General features: G+C 38.1%; 1 protein-coding gene across 1 annotated transcript in view; it reads right to left on the reverse strand.

Annotated features, from left to right (window-relative positions):
• Positions 1-333: 333 nt before the first annotated feature.
• Positions 334-19,435, reverse strand: part of SEL1L (SEL1L adaptor subunit of SYVN1 ubiquitin ligase) — a 65,041-nt gene continuing 45,939 nt past the window's right edge. The window contains exons 12-21 of the mRNA XM_003408805.4: positions 18,976-19,044; positions 17,646-17,723; positions 16,179-16,241; positions 14,372-14,459; positions 13,702-13,850; positions 12,784-12,949; positions 11,577-11,651; positions 10,474-10,646; positions 5,388-5,516; positions 334-4,594 (exon numbers count right to left, since the gene is read on the reverse strand). Of these exons, the coding sequence (XP_003408853.1) occupies positions 4,385-4,594; positions 5,388-5,516; positions 10,474-10,646; positions 11,577-11,651; positions 12,784-12,949; positions 13,702-13,850; positions 14,372-14,459; positions 16,179-16,241; positions 17,646-17,723; positions 18,976-19,044 (1,200 nt within the window). The 3' untranslated portion in view covers positions 334-4,384. The remainder of the gene's footprint in view (positions 4,595-5,387; positions 5,517-10,473; positions 10,647-11,576; positions 11,652-12,783; positions 12,950-13,701; positions 13,851-14,371; positions 14,460-16,178; positions 16,242-17,645; positions 17,724-18,975; positions 19,045-19,435) is intronic.

The raw sequence follows: 19,435 nt of genomic DNA on the forward strand, positions 1-19,435 counted from the left end.
TTAAACTTTGGGTAAATCATGCTATCATGAGGCTAAATTAAAGTGACTCTTGCTTTTTATGTATCACAGGCTGATTCAGGTCAAAAGTTTCAGAGATTTAAAAAATGTAACATTTCTTAGCAAATTCATATTCTCCCGACGGCAATTTTCAACTTACGGGAATCTGAATTTTAAAGGAGTTAAAAGCAAGTGAAAGATGGATTAAAATGTCCCCAAATGAATGCTTTTTCAGAAGCTCCTCAAGTTCCAAAAAGGTTCGTTAAACATTGACTCATTCAGGCTAAAAATAAAAAGGTCTGATGGGAAAGGTGTTCTCCATGGTAGAGTCCAGCATACAGGAAAACCAGAGGTGGAATCTTTATTTCACAAGTTTCAAGATACAGTACAAAACGAATCTGTACATCTCTCTATTAACAGGATTTGTTTGTTTACACAATTATATTACACTTCACCAGCCTTTATACTGCATTTCATTAAATACAAAATAAATTTACAAAGAAGTCTACCATGGTGTTCCTTCACAATGCCAGCATATGGTCTTTTAAAACTTCCTCTCCTGTGTATTCATAGTGGTTACACTTTGATCATATTAACATTATGATTTTTTTTCTTTAAATCAAAGAAGATAGTGTCAGCCTGTCTGTCAATCCAAAGGGGAGAAACAGTGCATGTGAGATGACTCGCTGCACACACCTAAAAGATCCGTCTCGTGCACACAACATTGGATTTTACGTTGTGCAAACAGTCACGCTAAAATGCAATAATTTTTAATTGGGATCGTTTTAAATTTTCTGGACATACCAAATGGAAGGAGAAATTTACCTTCTTTTCAATGAATACTACACATTTAAAAAGCAGCTAGTGTCTCAGACAATACGGCATCAGAAATTTTGTGTTTCCACTTGACAGCAATGACTGATGAAAAATATTTGCGTGAAAACAGACATTTCCTTTGCTCTGATTATTTCCTGCATTCTTTTAGGCATAATATCGTGTAACATATATTAAACCCACTTCCAAAACAATACCAGTTGTCACGGGGGCAAATATAGCCCACAGTGCTCCTCTTGGCAGGTAAAGGGGCTGTTTACCTGAAGCATCTTGTTTTGAAATGTGCATGTGAAATGTTAGTGCAAACATTCATAAAGGAAGTTTTCTGCAGATGCAGTTAGATGTTAATATACACGCTACACGCATGAAGAGTTGTGGTCTTCGTTTACAGGCCTGCATGCATACTTCCAAAACACTGAAGAACAAACACGAGGAGCAAGGGAGGGAGGGAAAAACAAAAAGCTCCTATATAAAACACAAGTTTCCTGGAGGCCACAGCAGTTCCTTAATTAAACGGAGTATCAGATCTTCACCAGGTCACTGGTGGATGTTTCTAAAACTTCCCAATGGTACAGAGATAAAACAGCTTAATGGTGAAACTTTCACAAATTAACTTTATCTGCAGAAGGGTAACAAATCTCAAGAGTCTATCAAGTTTAATGATTTACAAGTTAATCTGATTTAAGTACTCAATAGTGAATTTTGAAAAAAAAAAAAAAGCCTTTAATTTACCTTCTCTGTGCCATTGAGTATTAACCAAAATTAAGATAAGCCCCACCCAGAAAACATGAACAAAGTCTTCAAACACACACACAAAAACAACTTACTACCTTTGTAATGTCAAATAGAAGTGAAATGGACAGTCTCAAGTCTATCTAAGTAGTGAAACAGTCAGCTAACCAACAAACCAAATGCACAAGGAGTACAGAAGCGAACTAGAGTACTACTCTCACCACCTTCTAGGGCAGGAAGACGGACTATAAAAGGGATCAGGAGAGCATGGGCTACCAAGGAGAAATGAGGCCGCACTCTGTCTGTTAACTATAAATTCTAACATTAAAACTCCTGAATCCCTGAGTTAGTTTAATGTCACTGACATTAACTAGCTTTTGTTACTGTCATTTTATTCAAATGGATGCCATTTGATTAGGTAAAAATTGACCATAATTTTAGGAGAAAAACCAAACCCAGTTCCTTTTTGCGTAGGTATCGTGTCCCATGAACAAAAAAGAAAAAAGGGAGCAAAGTACTTTGAGACATTCTTTAAAGGAATCCACAGGAACTAAGTTATTTTAAGTATACCATTCAAATTTCTGGTAACAAATGACCCCAGGGTAAAACAGGAGGTGAAAACAAACCAAGAAAGGGATATTTTGATAACAGTAAGGCTATGATAAGTGGAAAACGAATAGGAAGCTTGTTACTGCATGGAGAACAAGACTATGGTACACTTTCCCATCCATCCTTAGGTAGTGCACACTACCTTAAGAAATATTTTTTCAAAGTGCTAACAAAAGGAAGTAAAGATACAGATAAAAATGCTCCTGAGGAGAAATTGGGTGATGGCTAAAGAAAAAAATGGACATTGACAGTCACCTTGGAGGGTTTCTTAACTTTTAAATAAATAAAAACAGTTCCTTCTAGATGAATTGTGGATTAGACTTATTTTGAAGGGTGGGGAGGAGGGGCAGTGGTGAAGATACCAGCATAAGGTACCAACTGCACTCAAGTCTAAGAGATCAAGCTAATGTCAATATTTACAACAAGAGCTGCCCAAGGCGCCAACACACATCTGTGGGTACAATTTCCTACCTTTCACAGACATGCTTTTATTCATGAAGTTCTCTCTATGGCCACCCCTTCAAATCTGGAAGCAATTTATCTGTAAGGAAAGTTTGCTTACCAGGTTTCTCATAATACTCTACACACACATACATACACAAAGTGTGTACAATTTCACATCTAAATCCTTCATGTTCATTACAGACTACTAATTAAATCTAGTTCTGAATACAATCCCAACTTTGAAAACCAAAGCCTTATCACTCTATAGGATAATAAATTCTTCAAGTTTTCTGGCAGATGATGGATCATGAGAACAAGAGTATAAATGTGCATATAAACAGACTGAGGTTAGTAGGCACAGAAAGCCTGCCCAGTTACTAATGTAGCCTCAGACTAGAATAGGCTGGTGAACATCACCATCTGCTAATAAAAAGAAATACAAATTCGGTTGAAGTTTTAATTCTCTTTTGTGTGATACGTGAAGTTCCCAGTTTTGTTGTTGTCGGTTTTATCTGTGCTATTTAACCAGACAAATCTGAAGTGCGGTAGCTTTGATTTTCCTAACATTAACAGTGGGAGGAGATGAGTATGATAGCTACTAAGCAAGCAGTTCACTTTCTACTGTAACATGAAACTGGCAGAAATAAAAATCTACCCAAGCAGTATAATACAGTACAAACTGGCTTTGGCTTTCCTCAACTACTGGGTTTCATCAATCTTTCCTTCTTTGAGTTTTAGTATTATAATGGTAGTCATGTCTGTCATATATTTCACATTTAAAGATTTCAGGAGGATGGTCTGTTCTTTGTGCAATAAGAAATGCAAAGTAAAATAAATCCTGGGAACAAATGCTTCAACTTTTGGGAAAGTGTGTCTATGACCTTGGTACCCTATTCAGAGTACAAAATTAGACTATTTTTTCTAATTTCTCCTATTTAGTTCATCCTCTGGCTTCCAGATCAAGTCTCTGTATACTCAGACCAATCAAGCAAATGCCATTTGGTGGGGCAAATTCATGTTAGTTCAAGGATTCAGCTCATATGATATATTCCATTCCAAAGAGGGAAATCCTCGCAGGACTCTCTAAGGATGCCTTTCAGGCTCTGAAGGAGAGAAGTATGGTATCAAGCGTGACAATCACCAATAAGAAACCTCCCAACCATCCCCTTTTAAAAATAACAAATATGCTGAAAATGTATACTTGCATGTGGACTGGTAAAATAGTTTCTCAGTTACTGCAGTTTCAAAACACTGAAGACATCTCTTTTCTTTCTTTTTTTAACTTAAAAGGCAAGTTCTATTTTCAGACTTTCAAACATGTTAAGGTTAAATTTGCAACTAACTGGGGTTTCTTCTTTATACTGATTCAGTTTTTAGTACTGATCCATAAGACCTTAAAGATGGCTGATATAAGAACTTATGCACATTGAGAGAAGGAACAAAAGGACCCAAGAAAGACAGCTGGATTCAGCACATATTACTTTGAGTGTCTCACGTATGTTTCCAGAAAAAAAGAAAAAAAAAAAGGGAAGCCACTGAAAGTTGTTATTCCACATGGCACTGAAACAAACATTCAACTCAGTTTAGGTAAGAGTTACTTATCCCTGAAAATAAAGGCAGCAGATTCTAAGCAGCTTTTAAGAATTAAATGCTTCCTTGTGCCTCTTCCAGGAGGTGGACACTGATCCAAAGTCCTAAATCAGATGCAAGTGTTCATCAGCAAACGATGTCCTCAGTTGTCACTGTTCAAGCCCAGACGTGGTGGCTGTTATTGTGGTGGCTGCTGCTCTGGCGGCCCCTCCTGCTGAGGTGGAGCTGGCCGTGGCCCTGGAGGCCTAGGCACAGGCATGTCTTGATGCTGCCTCTGCCTGTAAGCTATAACTGTTCCCAACAGCAATGCGATGATGGTCATGAGGTAAAGGTCCCACTCAGGTCCTAAGAGCTGGTCCATATCAAGTTGGGTGAACATATCTCGGATCTTAATGGAAACAGAATAAAATGCATTGTGATTACTAACATGTCAGAGAAGGAAGGGAGAAAATTACATCACGAATTAGAGATTAATATACCCAGAGATTAATAAACAGCTTATTAAAATACTTGGTTTAGGAACTTTTTGTGGTATGCTTATAAAAAAAAAGGGTTTAGCTTCAACTGAAGCTCAAAGTAGTATGTCTCAGTAACTGAGCTAGTATTTTACAACAGTTGGCTATATAAAATGTCTAGCAAGATTCATTTCCATCAGTAATCTAACGCACAAATTTCCAACTGTTTTTCACAAAAAACATTTGGAAGAAACACTGGGAGATGGTGGGCCCAGGGGACCAGTATCTTGGCACACCTGTGACCTATTTGTAGCGATGGTACAGCAGCTGGTACAGTAGCTGAAAATCTCAGTTCTCGTGAGAGATGGGCTACTTCCCGTCTTCTCTCATGTAAGTGAAGAGGGCAGGAATTCAAATGTTTAGTAGCTAAATGAGTAATATTTTTTAGTTACAATTTAACAAATAAGAAAAATTAAACACTAGAATTTAAACTTACAAGTTATGTTCTCAGTCTATGATTTTTTTTGTTTTGTTTTAGTGCCACTTAAGAAGTTATTCCTGATAGAAAGTAAATACAAGGTATTATCCTTTGTGCCTAAATACAATGAAATTTAAAAAGGCCCCATAACACATATTTCTAGGTATAGGTGCTAAATTTTTTCCAGAAAAAAATGAGAAGAAACTACGTACAAAACAAAACACTTGGAAAAACCACAAACCACTTACGTTTGTTTCCCTTATGTACTGCAAGAAATAGACAATGCCCAACTTGCAGAGTGCTAGGAACACTGGTACTTGGGCATCTGGGCTGGCTTCTGCTGCCATGTCATAAAAACGTTTTGCAAGGTGAATATCCTAAAACATAGGTAATAAGCCAAAATTCATTTCTTTTCAAAATAAGTAGTATTTATTATTTAGTTCATACATTAAAACGACAACAACAGAACAACAAACCCATTGCCATCAAGTTGATTCCAACTCATAGCGACCCTACTAGACAGAGCAGAACTGCCCCACAGAGTTTCCAAGGAGTGCCTGGCAGATTTGAACTGCCAACCTCTTGGTTAGCAGCCCCTAGCACTTAGCCACTATGACACCAGGGTTTCCATTCATATATTAGGAAGATTTATTCTTTCAAGTTTTCATTTTAAAATGTACTTCCCTACGCTACAGAAGCGGAGCCCAGGTGGCACAGTGGTTAAGAGCTCAGCTGCTAACCAAAAAGTCAGCTGTTCGAATCCACCAGATGCTACTTGGAAACCCTATGGGGCAGTTCTACTCTGTCCTACGGGATTGCTCTGAGTCAGAGACAGCTCAACAACGAGTTAACCTGAAGAAAAACCCTGAGCTTTACTTGGGTAAAATTTCTTTAATTATCTAACAGCATAATTTTGAAAATTTTAACTAAAAATCAGAATACTGAATTCACTTTTCCCCCATCCAATATCCCATTTGCTGTGTAGACATATGCTGGATACAGCCCTACATCAACGCTTAACACTGTTTACCTGGAGATTTCCAGAGGTTGGCGGTAAGTCTCGTTAATTTTTTCCTACCTAAAACTTCAATCAGTGTCAACAACTCCTGGTTTCAGTTTGCAGCTGTGATCTTTGGACTGGGGTACACATAATTTAAGACTTTCCGAGTGGTACCTGAATGGATCGCGTTAAGAAACTTTATTTTTCAGATTCTCAACTTCCATTTGTGCTCTTCCCTAAAAGGGATCTCCTTGAGATCCTGCCTGTGTACATGGCAACTTTTCTCCACTCTATAGAAGAAAGGCCTCACCTACCCAAACCTTACTCAGGCACATTGCCCTGGGATATAAAGACCTCACAGGCCTCCACATAAAGAGCTAATATGAAATATTGGTTTTGGAGCAGGCTCCTTTAATAACTATAAACCCACAGGGCATCCTGTGTTTCCTATCTTAGACATATTTCTGTAAAGGATAAAACATGATTATTAATTTTGGTTCAGGTTAGAGTGTTCTGAATTCGGACACATGGAAGAATGGGATAGTGGGTGGCAGAGGGGGATGGAGGGTGGCAGAATGTCATGATGAGAGTTATGACAATTTTCGTTTAAAACCACCTCATTTCTTCCATGCCCTGACTATTGTCAATACCAAACTTGTAAGAACGAATTTAATGAGAACATGGGAAAAAGAAGCTAAACACTAAAAATGACTGTTTCCACGCATTTAATATAAGCAGTTTCCTTCAGTTTTTCCCTATACTTGTCTCTAGGATGTGTCCTTAGTTATAAAGCACCTTCCAACAATGGTAACGCATGGTTAGCGCCTCTGACTTTTTAAAAAGTGTGACTAAATCTGGACTAAGAACCCATGGATCAAACTTTACATGACAATAGATTCTATGCAGATGATTTAAAAGGGCAATGAAATCAAATCTGCCGTAGCACTACCGTCCTGTTACTTACTCCAGCTATACCAAATCGTCGTCTGACTTAATGCTGAGTACTTTCTAGCTGTGCCGGCTGCTGGGTTGATTAGTTTTTAGTAGTTCAAATCTCTCATTTTTTTTTAAAAAAGTGTCTTTTAGAAATTAATAGTTACTCTTTTTATATATCATTCATTATTCTCAAAACTAAACCCCAGCGTTCTATCCCAGTACTTTTATCAAAGGAATACTACGCCTTTTATGATATTCCTTACTGTAAGGACTTATCAATTACTTGCTGCCGAGTCGGTTCTGACTCCTAGCGACGCTATAGGACAGAGTAGGGTTTCCAAGCAGCACCTGGGAGATCTGAACTGCAGGCCTTTTGATTAGCAGCCAAACTCTTAACCACTACGCTACCAGGGTTTCCATTATAAAAACAGATTATTAAAATTGTATCATTTGAATCTTGACTGCTTTTTAGATGTATTCCACAAATATCAAAACTTCTATGAAATCTTTATATTTCTCCTCAAACATATCTTAAACTTTATCTGAATTAAACAGTCAAACTTTCTGATGGAAACTAAGCCTGACTGGCTGAACGGCTTGACAATATCAGAGAGTGGCTTCGATAACCATGCTTTATGGCAGAAATTCTCCACAGATTGAATGCATTGAGCCTGCAGCTCCAAGGTTTTTGGAAAAAAATAAAAGTATTTAATATTTATAATTAATATTGTAATAAATGTGAAATTCAAACTTGACATCCTGAAAATAAAATTCATATTAAATGTGAAAAGGCATTCTGTCACAAAAAATAGTACAGTAGCAAAGGTATAATGAAATCAACACCTCTCCCTCAACCCCGGAGCACATGAGTGTCTCTAAGGGACAGAGCACCGGTAGGGTCAACAGTCATTTGCTAACCCTTGGTAAGGCCTTTCAGTATTCGTCCCAGAAACTGAGAAAGCAAAGACTCCAATGATCAGGCTCAGGAACAGATCCTTTTGCCAAGTCTGTGGTTTCCAATTCTTTGTGTCCAGTAAAGCTGAAGGGGGATCTAATCAAGCTGTCAGCTTACAGATCATTAAAAACACTTTTAAATGACAGACCACTCCGATTTTTGGCACAGAACTCTAAAACAGTTCAAAGAATTAAGTGGCCTTGCTTTGGTGAAGCTTCTCCCATTCCCATATACTTATTTTTGGGAGCAAGGGTACAGTCACATATCTATAAAAGTAAAAAATAGAATTAAGGCTAAATCTACTCACGATATGGTGACTTTTTTTTTTAAGTGCTCCAACATGTCATTTAAAGATATATTTTTCAATAGTTAATGCAAAAAGTAAAATTTTATCAAAATTTGTATCAATATGTTGATTTGATCAACAGTGTGTTAGTAACTGATCAACTGAGACTAATGATATCTTAGAAGTTTTTCTTAACATTTAGTGCCTTAGAATCTTTGCACATAAGATTCAATATTTGAATGTATATACTTTCTTGTTTCAGATAAACATAATAGAGTAATTAGTAACAGGCCTAAGCACTAAAAACATTACATCAGTATACGATTCTTTGGGAAAGGCAGACCGGAAATTAAGTTCAGGGAGAAAAGGAAAAGATACAATTTTCAATTAAAGAACTTGCTCATGTATTTTTTTTTTTAGATTAAAAAGTACTGTATTATATTGTTGGCCAGCATTGGGGATAGAGGTAGTGGCAGGGAACTAACTACAAAATACCTGTTGAATTGAACGTCTAAAGCAGGCAAATTCTTTGTTATAGAGTCATAGGCATGCAATCATAGATTTGTAGAGCAGAGAGAACCCTTAGAAATAATTTTACAGGTGAAAATGCAGAGGTCTGGAAAGATTAAGTTATCCACTCTGTTCTACAAAAGTGTTACATTACAGTCTACACTGTAAGCCAGGCCCCCTCTTTTTAAACCTGGGGTTTTTTCCAACTGAATTAGCACTGTCATGCAGGAGCAGCTTTCAGAAAGTCAGTAATTTGGTGATGAACATGAAAGAATCAAAGCAGAGTACTGAAGGCTGAGGTGGCTCCTATCAGGAGTGCTGGACTACTGCTTAATCCGGAACAAACAAAATCTAATGCCAGCCACCACTCCCAGTTGCCGTCAAGTCACCTCTGACTCATGGTGACCCCGTGTGTGTCAAAGTAGAATTATACTCCACAGGGTTTTCAATGGCTGATTTTTTGGAACTACATCACCTGGCCTTTCTTCTGAGGCACCTCTGGGTGGACTGGAACCTCCATCCTTTCAGTTAACAGGCAAGCACATTATCTGTTTGCACCGCTCAGGGACTCCATTTCAAATGCCAAAGGAGAAAATAATTTGTCTTAAACTGAGTTAGTTCTTGTAAATTGTTGGTATAGGAGCTTTCTTTCAATGATGTACTAATTAATTCAGTGATTCTTCAACCAGAGTTATAACAGAGACAGAACAGTGTCAAAATATAAGTAGCTTTTGGAAACTTTTCAACTGGCTGCTTCCTGTTTCTTATCACTTGTTTCATACAAGATCCTTGTAAACAGCCTGCAACCCTACAGTTGTTGTTAGGTGCCGTTGAGTCTGTTCCAGCTCATAGTGACCCTACGTACAGCAACGAAACACTGCCCAGTCCTGCGCCATCCTCATAATCGTTGTTATGCTTGAGCCCACTATTGCAGCCACTGTGTCAGTCCATCTCATTGAGGGTCTTCCTCCTTTTTGCTGACCCTCTACCAAGCAGCTCATGTATTTTTTAAAAATTAAGAATTATGGGTATCAAATTATTTTGGGACTTGGATTCCACTGGATATATTTAAGAGTAATTTAATCATTTATCTATTTTAAATGTTAATATTTAAAATATGCTCGAATTTAGATCCTTTGAAATTTATGATGAAAAATTTTAAATAGCAACTTGAAAATGTGCAAGGGAGTACGCTGTTTGTCAAAATTCTTTTCAGAGTACGCAGGCAAAATTTTAGACTATGAGTCTACAGAACATCAGATTCATTACAAAGGTTTAAGAATCAGAAATAAGTTTATTAGTAGCAAACACTTTAATTTATTCTCAAAATAATTTAGCAACAATAGAATTTGGCTGAAGGGGGCAGATAGTTTCTCAAACAAGGACTTATCAATAAAAGCAGTACTGCATTTCCATTTTCTTGAGTCTGTCTTTAGCTTAATATTCTAAATATAATAGTATGGACACTGGTATGTGGGTGTGCTGGGAGATGAGAGATAGAAGGGCAGCCTTCTTTAATACTGCAAAACCATCTCATGACCAAAGTCTGAGCAAGTTCCAAAGAAAGTCTATGTTCTATAAAAATGCAAATGCTTCCCCCAAATCACAGTCATGTTACTCAAACATTTGTTTTGAACTCATGCTCACCTGTTTAATGCCCAGTCCTTTCTCATGCATATATCCCAGATTAAACATAGCTTGGGCACTGTGCTGCTGCTCAGATGCGAGACGATAATGAATAAATGCAGTCTCGTAATCGACATCAGTGCCAAATCCATAGAAATGGTAGTCTCCGAGCTTAATTCTAGCCACAGTATAGCCTTAAACAGAAGGTAAATAAACTGCCAATAAATAAAGTGTGCTTAAAATTAAAATTGTTATTTCTCCTCCTGCTAATACGCTTACATAAAACAAAGAAATTTAGTTTTTAGTATACAACTTTATAACAAACCCCTCAGACATGCTATAAAATCAGTAAAAATTTAAACTAAAAGTGTATCTCTTTTACAGAGGGTTTTGTAGTAATGAGGGAGAGGTAAAAGAAGGTGGGTGGTCTCTCTATCTCACTAAGGAAAACAAAAGACCATTGTTGTCAATTCCAACTCAGAGTGACCCCACAGGACAGAGCAGAACTGCCCCATAGGGTTTCTAAGGCTGTCAATCAAACAGACTGCCATAGCTTTCTTCTGTGGAGTAACTGGGGGTTTCGAACCACCAACTTCTTGGTTAGCAGCCAAGTGCTTAACCACTGTGCCACCAGGGCTCCTTATTTCACTAAAAATACTTTTCAAATGATCATTCTTTGGTTCCATCATGTCTTTTACATTTTAAAATAGTTCAGCTTGGAGAAGAGATAAGCAGCTGTTAATGCTGAGAGGACTATGTGTGAGAAAGAAATATTCAAAAGAAAAAGACTGGGGAAATGGTTAGAGTTCTTTTGGGTTTTAGGCTGATATTATATTAAATATTCTACTCAATGCTCATTTTATACTGAATTCACCTCAAGTTAAAAATCAAAGAATAAACCATAGTGTGATAAAAATGTCCAGTACATAGTCTTTGCAATTCAATTTAGAAACCTTGGGACCAGAATTTCCATTTCGGTGATAAATACCAGCCATAATGCCAATAAGTTAGGCAATCCCTGCTTTATTTCAAGGTAATGAATGACATCAGTTAATTTTTATGGGAGACAAAAAACAATAGAGAGAGGTCCCGGTGAAATGCCTAACCTAGAATTAACGACTCACCCTGAGAGGCAGCCCTGTTCCAATGTAGCAAAGCTCTGGGGTAAGTTTCATTCTCACCTACAATGGTTGCTTCTCCTGTAAGGAAAGAAATGAAATACAAATCAGGCATTTAAGGAAATACACTAAACTTTTAGGCTTCATTTGCAAACTAGGGGGGCTATATGAAGCATAATTTAAACAAAACATGCTATATGAAGTATAATTTAAACAAAATTTGGCTATTTTTGTTTAAACAAGTTATTAAACAAATGTTCACATTTAACAAGTACTGGAGTAAGATATTTGAGCGCAAAGGAATCAACAGATTCAGGACGGCACTATTTCTTGAAACACGTTTTATCCACAGAGCCAAAAATGAGACTAATAACTGAGCCATTTCTAGGGAGCTATATATTGCTGGAAAAAAAAAGTTTTCTTTTTTTCTTTTAATTGTGCTTTAAGTCAAAGTTTACAGTTCAAGTTAGTATCTCATATAAAACTTTATACACACATTGTTATGTGACCCTGGTTGCCAGCCCTATAATGTGACGGCACAGTCCTCCTTTCCACCCCGGATTTCCCATGTCCCTTCAACCAGCTCCTGTCCTTTTCCGCCTTCTCATCTCGCCTCCGGACAGGAGCTACCCATTTAGTCTCATGTTATCTACTTGAGCTAAGAAGTACACTCTTCACAAATATCATTTTATGTCTTATAGTCCAGTCTAATCTTTGTCTGAAGAGCTGGCTTTGGGAATGGTTTTAGTTTTGGGCTAACAGAGAGTCCAGGGGCCATGTCTTCCAGGGTCCTTCCAGTCCCAGTCAGACCATTAAGTCTGGTCTTTTTACTAGAATTTGAGTTCTGTACCCCACTTTTCTCCTGCTCCGTCAGGGACTGTCTGTTGTGTTCCCTGTCAGGGTGGTTATTAGTGGTAGCCGGGAACCATCTAGTTCAGGAAAAGCAATGTTTTCTTAGCTACTGTATCTTGCACACTATTTATTGACGGCAGTTAATTTTATGATGAATGCCAAATCTGTTTCTACTGTCAACACCAATCGTAACACTAAGTTTGATGGCTTAGAGATCTGAGGGAAAAATTATTTAAGTGTGTGTATTGTTGTTTCATTTGCAACAATAAAGAATGTTTCTTTGTGGCTTTTCCTTTGGACAGGTTAAGCCAGCATACGGCCTTGTAACCTCAATCTAAGGCAGAAGTAAAATGAGCCTTACTCTGATCGAGAATGAAGGCCGCATTGCTTTGTGCCACCTCGTAGCCCTGCTCGGCCAGCAGGAGGTACTGGATCACTGCGGCATTGTAGTCGCCATCTTTGTAGCTGTTATAGGCAGCCATCAGCCTCTCAGACCAACGACCTCGTTCACACACGTTCTTAAACAGCTATGAGAAGAGGAAAGAAAATATATAAATGAAAAATAAGTAGAAAGATATGCCAGAAAATCATTTTTGCACATTGGCTGCAAGTGATTCTTAAGCTCACTTCTTGTATCTCTGGCAGCTTTAATAAATTTGCACAAAAGTCTGAGATATTTATTGAAGCTTTTCACTTAGCTTTTAGAAGTCAACAGGTTCATAAAAATAGCAGCAGTTACATACCATTTACTCTGTGCGAGGCACTGTTCTAGTGGTTTTCGTATATTAACTCATTTACTCCTTCCAACAGCCCTATGAGGTAAGTCCTATTAATAGCTCATCTTAAAAGTGAGGAAATGAAAGCACAGAGAGGTCTGGAAACTTTTCTAAGCATTTTATCAGCGTCACGCTAATGTGCTAGATACGAGAAAGCTAAAGAGGAAAACTACAGATCAGGAGAATTAGCATTCCTGTTTGTAATATTCATTCAACATACACTTTTTTTGATGGCTGTGTATCAGGTGTTGTCCCCTTTGCTAGTGATACTGTGTATAACAATATCCGCCCTTATAAACATTGACTTTAATAGGGAGAGACAAGCTAAATAAATACAATAGCAACATACAGATCCTCAGTGTCTTCCCTAAGTGTACCAGTGCCAGGAGGCTGAGTCTATTTTTGCTCTACAAAAAATCTTACAAAGATAACAAGAATTAAAAGGTAGACTTTCCTACTGGGCAAATCAATTCCCCTTAGTAAGTCAGTAGAAAAGACCTTACCTCCACTGCAGTGTGACATGATCGCATCACACCTGTGCCACTAGCATGCATCTGGGCTAGGTTATAGAAAGCCAAGATATGGCCTCCCTGAGAAGCTAAATTAAAATATTTCAAGGCCTGTTTATAATCTCTCTTGACTCCAATGCCATCTGTAAGAAAAACCACATGAAAAGTCAGTAGCGGCCTTATATAGGGTTTAATTGAAGCATCAGAAAAGCTTTACCAATGAAGAGTGCAACTTTAAACGCAAGTCAGAATTTTTCCTTAGGAAGGAAGGGATTCTGACTAATAGCTATAACTTGCAATGAAAAACAAGAGGTACAGATCCCTGAGTTGGAAGAACAGTAATCGACCAGAACTGGACGGCTACCACTTCTACATCACAGTGCCATCTAGTGTAAAAAAAAAGAAGAAAATTTTCTTCTTCTTTTTTTTTAATCTAGTGGAAAAGAGGTTAATTCTGGTCTTGGTATACCTATACCAAAACCAAAACCAAACCTGCTGCTGTCCAGTTGATTCAGACTCACAGCGACCCTAGAGGATGGGGCAGAACTGCCTCACAGAGTTTCCAGGGAGCACCTGGTGGATTCGAACTGTCGAAACACCTAAGCACCACGCCACCAGAGCTTCCTATCTCGGTATGCCCATCATCAATTTCAGCGTTACTTACTGTAGTACATAGAGCCAAGCTGTAGCTGCCCATCCACCCAGCCTTGTTCAGCAGCTTTCTGGAAATACTTGAGCGCCAGATCATAATTCTGTAGAACGAGAGGCCACATGAGCAGAAAGCTTGAAAGGCTGATATAGTCAGATGTCAGGAGAGCTCATTCACTAAAAGGTATCAGCAAAGCATACAAAATACTCCTGAAGAGACGTCAGAGAGACTGATGAAGTCCCGACACATGCCATAACGTGGGTGAACCTTGAAAACATTACGCTGAGTGAAACAAGTCAATCACAAAAAGAAAAATATTGTATGATCTCAATAATACAAAACACTTAGAAAAGATAAATGTACAGAGATCAGAGTGAAAGCGGTTAACGGTCGAAAGCGAAGGGGAAAAGGGGAATTTTTCCTTAGTATTAAGCACTGAGTTTCTGTTGACAGGGATGGAAAATATGGTAGTGGATGTTGGTGATTAATTACGTGACTGATGTAATTGGTTTCACTGAACCGTACAAGTAAAAAATGGTGAACTGGCAAATGCTGCGTTGCCTATATTTTTACAAAAACAAAAAGACTACTTTCTTATGTTTGTAACATGTGGGTGGTCATATGCTTTAAGTCAAAGTGGGGTTAAGATTTAAAACTGTGAAGAAAAGCAAACAGAGTTTTTGTGGAACAATTTGTATGTTAGCTCTCAGAACGCACGAAAACAGACCAGAAATGAAGAAACAGCCATATCTTTTCTGCTAACCAACTGATCCTTTTTCAACCTCAATTTTTCTAATATTAAATAATAAAAACCATCCCCCCTTATTAGCTCCTTTACTGTGTAGCTTATCAAACACTATATGATTATTAGATCTCAAATACCTTATGTGTTCACAAAGAAAGTTAAAGTAAAGATTACTACTGAATTTAGTATCCTAAAATAACTAGAAGGACTCAAAATGAGATAGCATGCCTGTTTTTTGTGTTAGGTAATACCTATAGGTTAGAATCTTAACTGTAAGGTTAAGGTTAGTTAACATTTAGTTTTAGGCACAACTTAAAAGAACATATTGCCTGGAGACATCAACAGGGAAGAGAAGACGGCATCAAGGAGAACCCAGAGACACCCAACAAGAGATAGCAGTACAGAAGAATGAGAAGGAATGGTCAAGGAAAACCAAGGAAGCTTACAGTAACTGACCCCCTAGGATAGAGAGAGTTCAAGTAGGCAGAACCAAAAAATGTCAATTGGTGTTGACGTTTAAGAAGTTACTGGTGACTTATACAGAAGCCTGACTGCTAAGAGTTGAAGAGTGACTAGCTAATAGAGTTCATTCTTTGAGGAGCTTGGCTTTGTAGTGAAAGGCTAGAGACAGAACAGCTTGTAGCTCGAAGGTGGGAGAGAAGAGATGGTAGCTAGAAGGGGCAGAGGATAGAATGGAAAGCTTTCCCCCTCCTAAATGGGAGAGCACTTTTAGAGGCTTGAATGATGAAATAAGGAGATGTTTAAGTCCTGGAGAGATGGGAAGGGCAGGTAGGGTAAAAGGCATAGATGGAAGAATGAGAAAACAGCTTGAGAAACAGTTTCACATTCTCAGAAGAAAGTGCCAGAGATGCAGCCCTCCTAAAGAGGCAGTTGGGAAGGGGGGAGCAGGGTGAGGGGTGGTAGTGAATCAAACACAAAGTCAAAAGGAAAAGATTCAGCTTTGGGTACAATGAAACACCCTCACCAGGGCTGACTGGACGCTACCTAAGGAATACCTCCTTCCTGCCTCATAAGCTGACTGCTTTTTAAAGTCAGAATGTTAGCTTGAACACTTACAACTTGAACTCCTCTTCCATAGAGGTAAGCCATTCCAAGCCCACTCTGTCCAACTGGGTTGCCCTGCAAACCAGAGAAATTAGACAAAAGAGAAAAAGGGTTCATTCAAAAATAGGCAAGAAAAATATCAGCAAAAGAAATTACTTATAAACACATTCAAAACATGTCTTAGTACTTTACAATTCAAAATGGAACTCTCTCCTTCCCATCAGACTAAAATAATGCTGACTTTTTAAACATTCAGGAAGCTTTCCACAATTTGTCTGAAAAGAGTAAACAGGAAAGTCAAATTAAGTTTTGTTGACTTACCTCATGACCACCTCCACCATGAATTTATAATACAAAATTCAACTTATACATTTCATCTTTTTAAAACTGAAAGTAGGTCGTGTGTGTGTGTTGGAGTGGCAACCCCCACCCCAATAAAAAGGAAGATATCATGGGGCGAGGTCAACAACTGGGTCATAACAACAAAACTGCTATCAGGTGGCAAAGATATTGAAGATCACTGGAGTGCTGCAAAGCAATGGTAATCATTATTTTGAAAGCTATGAGAGACAAATCTAGAATCTGCCTAAACTCAGAGGGACAGATCCAACAACACATCTTTAAAAAGTGTCCCAGTGCTCCTCTGGAAACACTTGAGTGACACTGGAACTACAGTGAGGGTATTAAGTGGTAGCCACAGTTTTCTGAGGTAAACTCCAGGCCAAAGAAATTCTCAATTACGTATTAAGATTTTTTTTAAGTACTCAATTATGTAAGAGTTTAAGCCTCAAGTTGCAATACAAATAGAAGCAGATTTCATAATTCCCAATTCCAATAAGAAAATCGGTATTTCCCTGATCAGCATATCTTTTGATGAAATTTGAACAGGCTTAATGTTCAACAGTCTGATCCCTTAAAAAAAAAAAAAAAAAAGCTCTTTTATTGGGGAGGCTTTTTCTAGTCAATTCATTCACATAAATCGTATTTACCATAAGCCCTTTCAATAATTTACGGCAATAGTTGGTTATGATTAACACGTGGATACAATAAACTTATAAAAGTAATAGCTGTTGTTGTTAGGTGCCACTGAGTTGACTTTTGACTCACAGACTCCATGTGACAGAACCAAACTGCCCCATAGGGTTTTCTAGGCTGTAACCTTCAAGGGGGCAGAGTGCCAGGTCTTTCTCCTGTGGAGCCACTAGGTGGGCTTGAATTGCCAACCCTTCAGTTAGCAGACCAGTGCTTAACCACTGTACTACCAGGGCTCCTTAAAGTAACCGTATAAAAACCCACTGCCGTCGAGTCGATTCTGACTCATAGCGACCCTATAGGGCAGAGCAGGACTGCCCCGTAGAGTTTCCAAGGAGCGCCTGGCGGATTCGAACTGCTGACCTTTTGGTTAGCAGCCATGGCACTTAACCACTACGCCACCAGTATATGGTGCATATTTCAATACACTGAGTCATGAAGTCTTACCATGTCAGCAGCTTTTTTAAAGTAGTGAAGCGCTGTCTCATTACTCTGAGGTACAATATCACTTCCCTCTGAATACATCTGGAAAACAGACCACAATTTCATTAACAGTTACAACCCTCTCCCACTTTAATTTTTCTCCCATCACATCTCATTCTAAGTATCTATTTTCAGGATAAGATAAAGGCTGGGTCTTAGATTCAGGAAAATAACTAAAAGGTTATTTTTAAAGATTTAAAACACTGAATGAACATTGAGACTACTAGGTATGGAACATGATAAAGGACCAAGGAAAGGAAAAACTGAACAACCAATCTACATATTAAGAAAACTACAATCAAGGGAAATAAGTTTTTCACACAGAGATAACCAGTAATTCAGAGCAAGAACGAAAGGGGTTGCAATGAAAAGTTCTAACATGCTTAACAAAACAGATGGGGGAATACCAATTTCGATGCTGTAATGGTTGGCATGTTTAAACAAAGTTGCATGTTTAAACAAAAGGGCCCCGATTAACAAGCGGGATCATGTGGTTAGTACTGATTAGATTTTCCTATTTGTAAAAACCTCTGTGATATATTTCATCTAAACCTCCTTACCTTGGGATTTGGTTATAGATGAAAATACTCATTGATTTGCACAACGAAAGAAAAAGCTCTGAAATTGTGCCATGATCTATGCAATCAACTCATTAAGTCTACAGACTTAAATACTTTCTTGCTGGAGAAGAGAACTGGATTGAGAAGTGGGTGATGGCTATCATACTGAGGACAATTAAAAGGTCTGGAGGTATAGTTCAACAAACATTATCAGCCGCCACTGAGTTGATTCTGACTTGTGGTGACCCAATGTGTTGCTGAGTAGAACTGGGCTACATAGGGTTTTTAAGGGTGCGACCTTTTGGAAGCAGATAGTCAGGTCTTTCTTCCAAGCAGCCTCGGGTAGGTTCGAACCACCAACCTGTTGGTTAGTGGTCAAGTGCTTAACCATTTGTGCCACTTAGACATCCTCAACGAGCACTAACTGTCTCTACTGGCCATGGAAGGAAATACGCAGCTATGACAGATTTGGCAAAAATAATAAACAAAGTGCACAACATGAAGAATAAATACCTTGTTATTCAATACAATATACAAAGAATTACGAGCACACATAGCAAAAGCTAATTTTAGTGGTTAATCAACATACTGATGGGCAAATGCTATATTAATATTTAAGCTGCCTAAGAAAATGCCTGAGAATGTTTGGTAAATCGTAGATCCTGAACACAGTATGTGCTTACTATGCAAACACCACTCCCTATTACATCATACATTCACAGGATGTACAGTACCTTTCCCAAGAAGGCCATAGCATGTGAATTGCCGGCATTCGCTGCTAAATTGAAGTAGTCAAATGCTCTCTGGGAGAAAAGAATTTATGGAAATAATTTCAAAACATAAATCACTACAACCCAGAAGTTTTATCAGATAGTACATCAAAGTACCACTTATCATTCGATCATTTCATAGTAACAGATGCAAAGCAATTTCCTGTGTTTCCTAAACTTAAGAACCAAGAAGACTTCAGATTTTTACAGGCAAAGTGAGCATCAGACTGCTTAAAAGACATTTAAATGCAGATCGACTTTTCTCTACCTTTCTACTGTAACCTGGCAGAAAAGGAGAAGCTAAGTAGTCTTTATAAGGCATAGAACATTTTTATATTTATCTAAAGGAACGCATTTTCCTTTTTTGCACTAGAGAAAGATACCTCATTCTTCTTAAAATCACACAACTAAACACCTTGGCTTC

Source organism: Loxodonta africana, chromosome 10 (genome assembly GCF_030014295.1).
Source record: "Loxodonta africana isolate mLoxAfr1 chromosome 10, mLoxAfr1.hap2, whole genome shotgun sequence".
NCBI classification, from domain to species: Eukaryota; Metazoa; Chordata; class Mammalia; order Proboscidea; family Elephantidae; genus Loxodonta; species Loxodonta africana.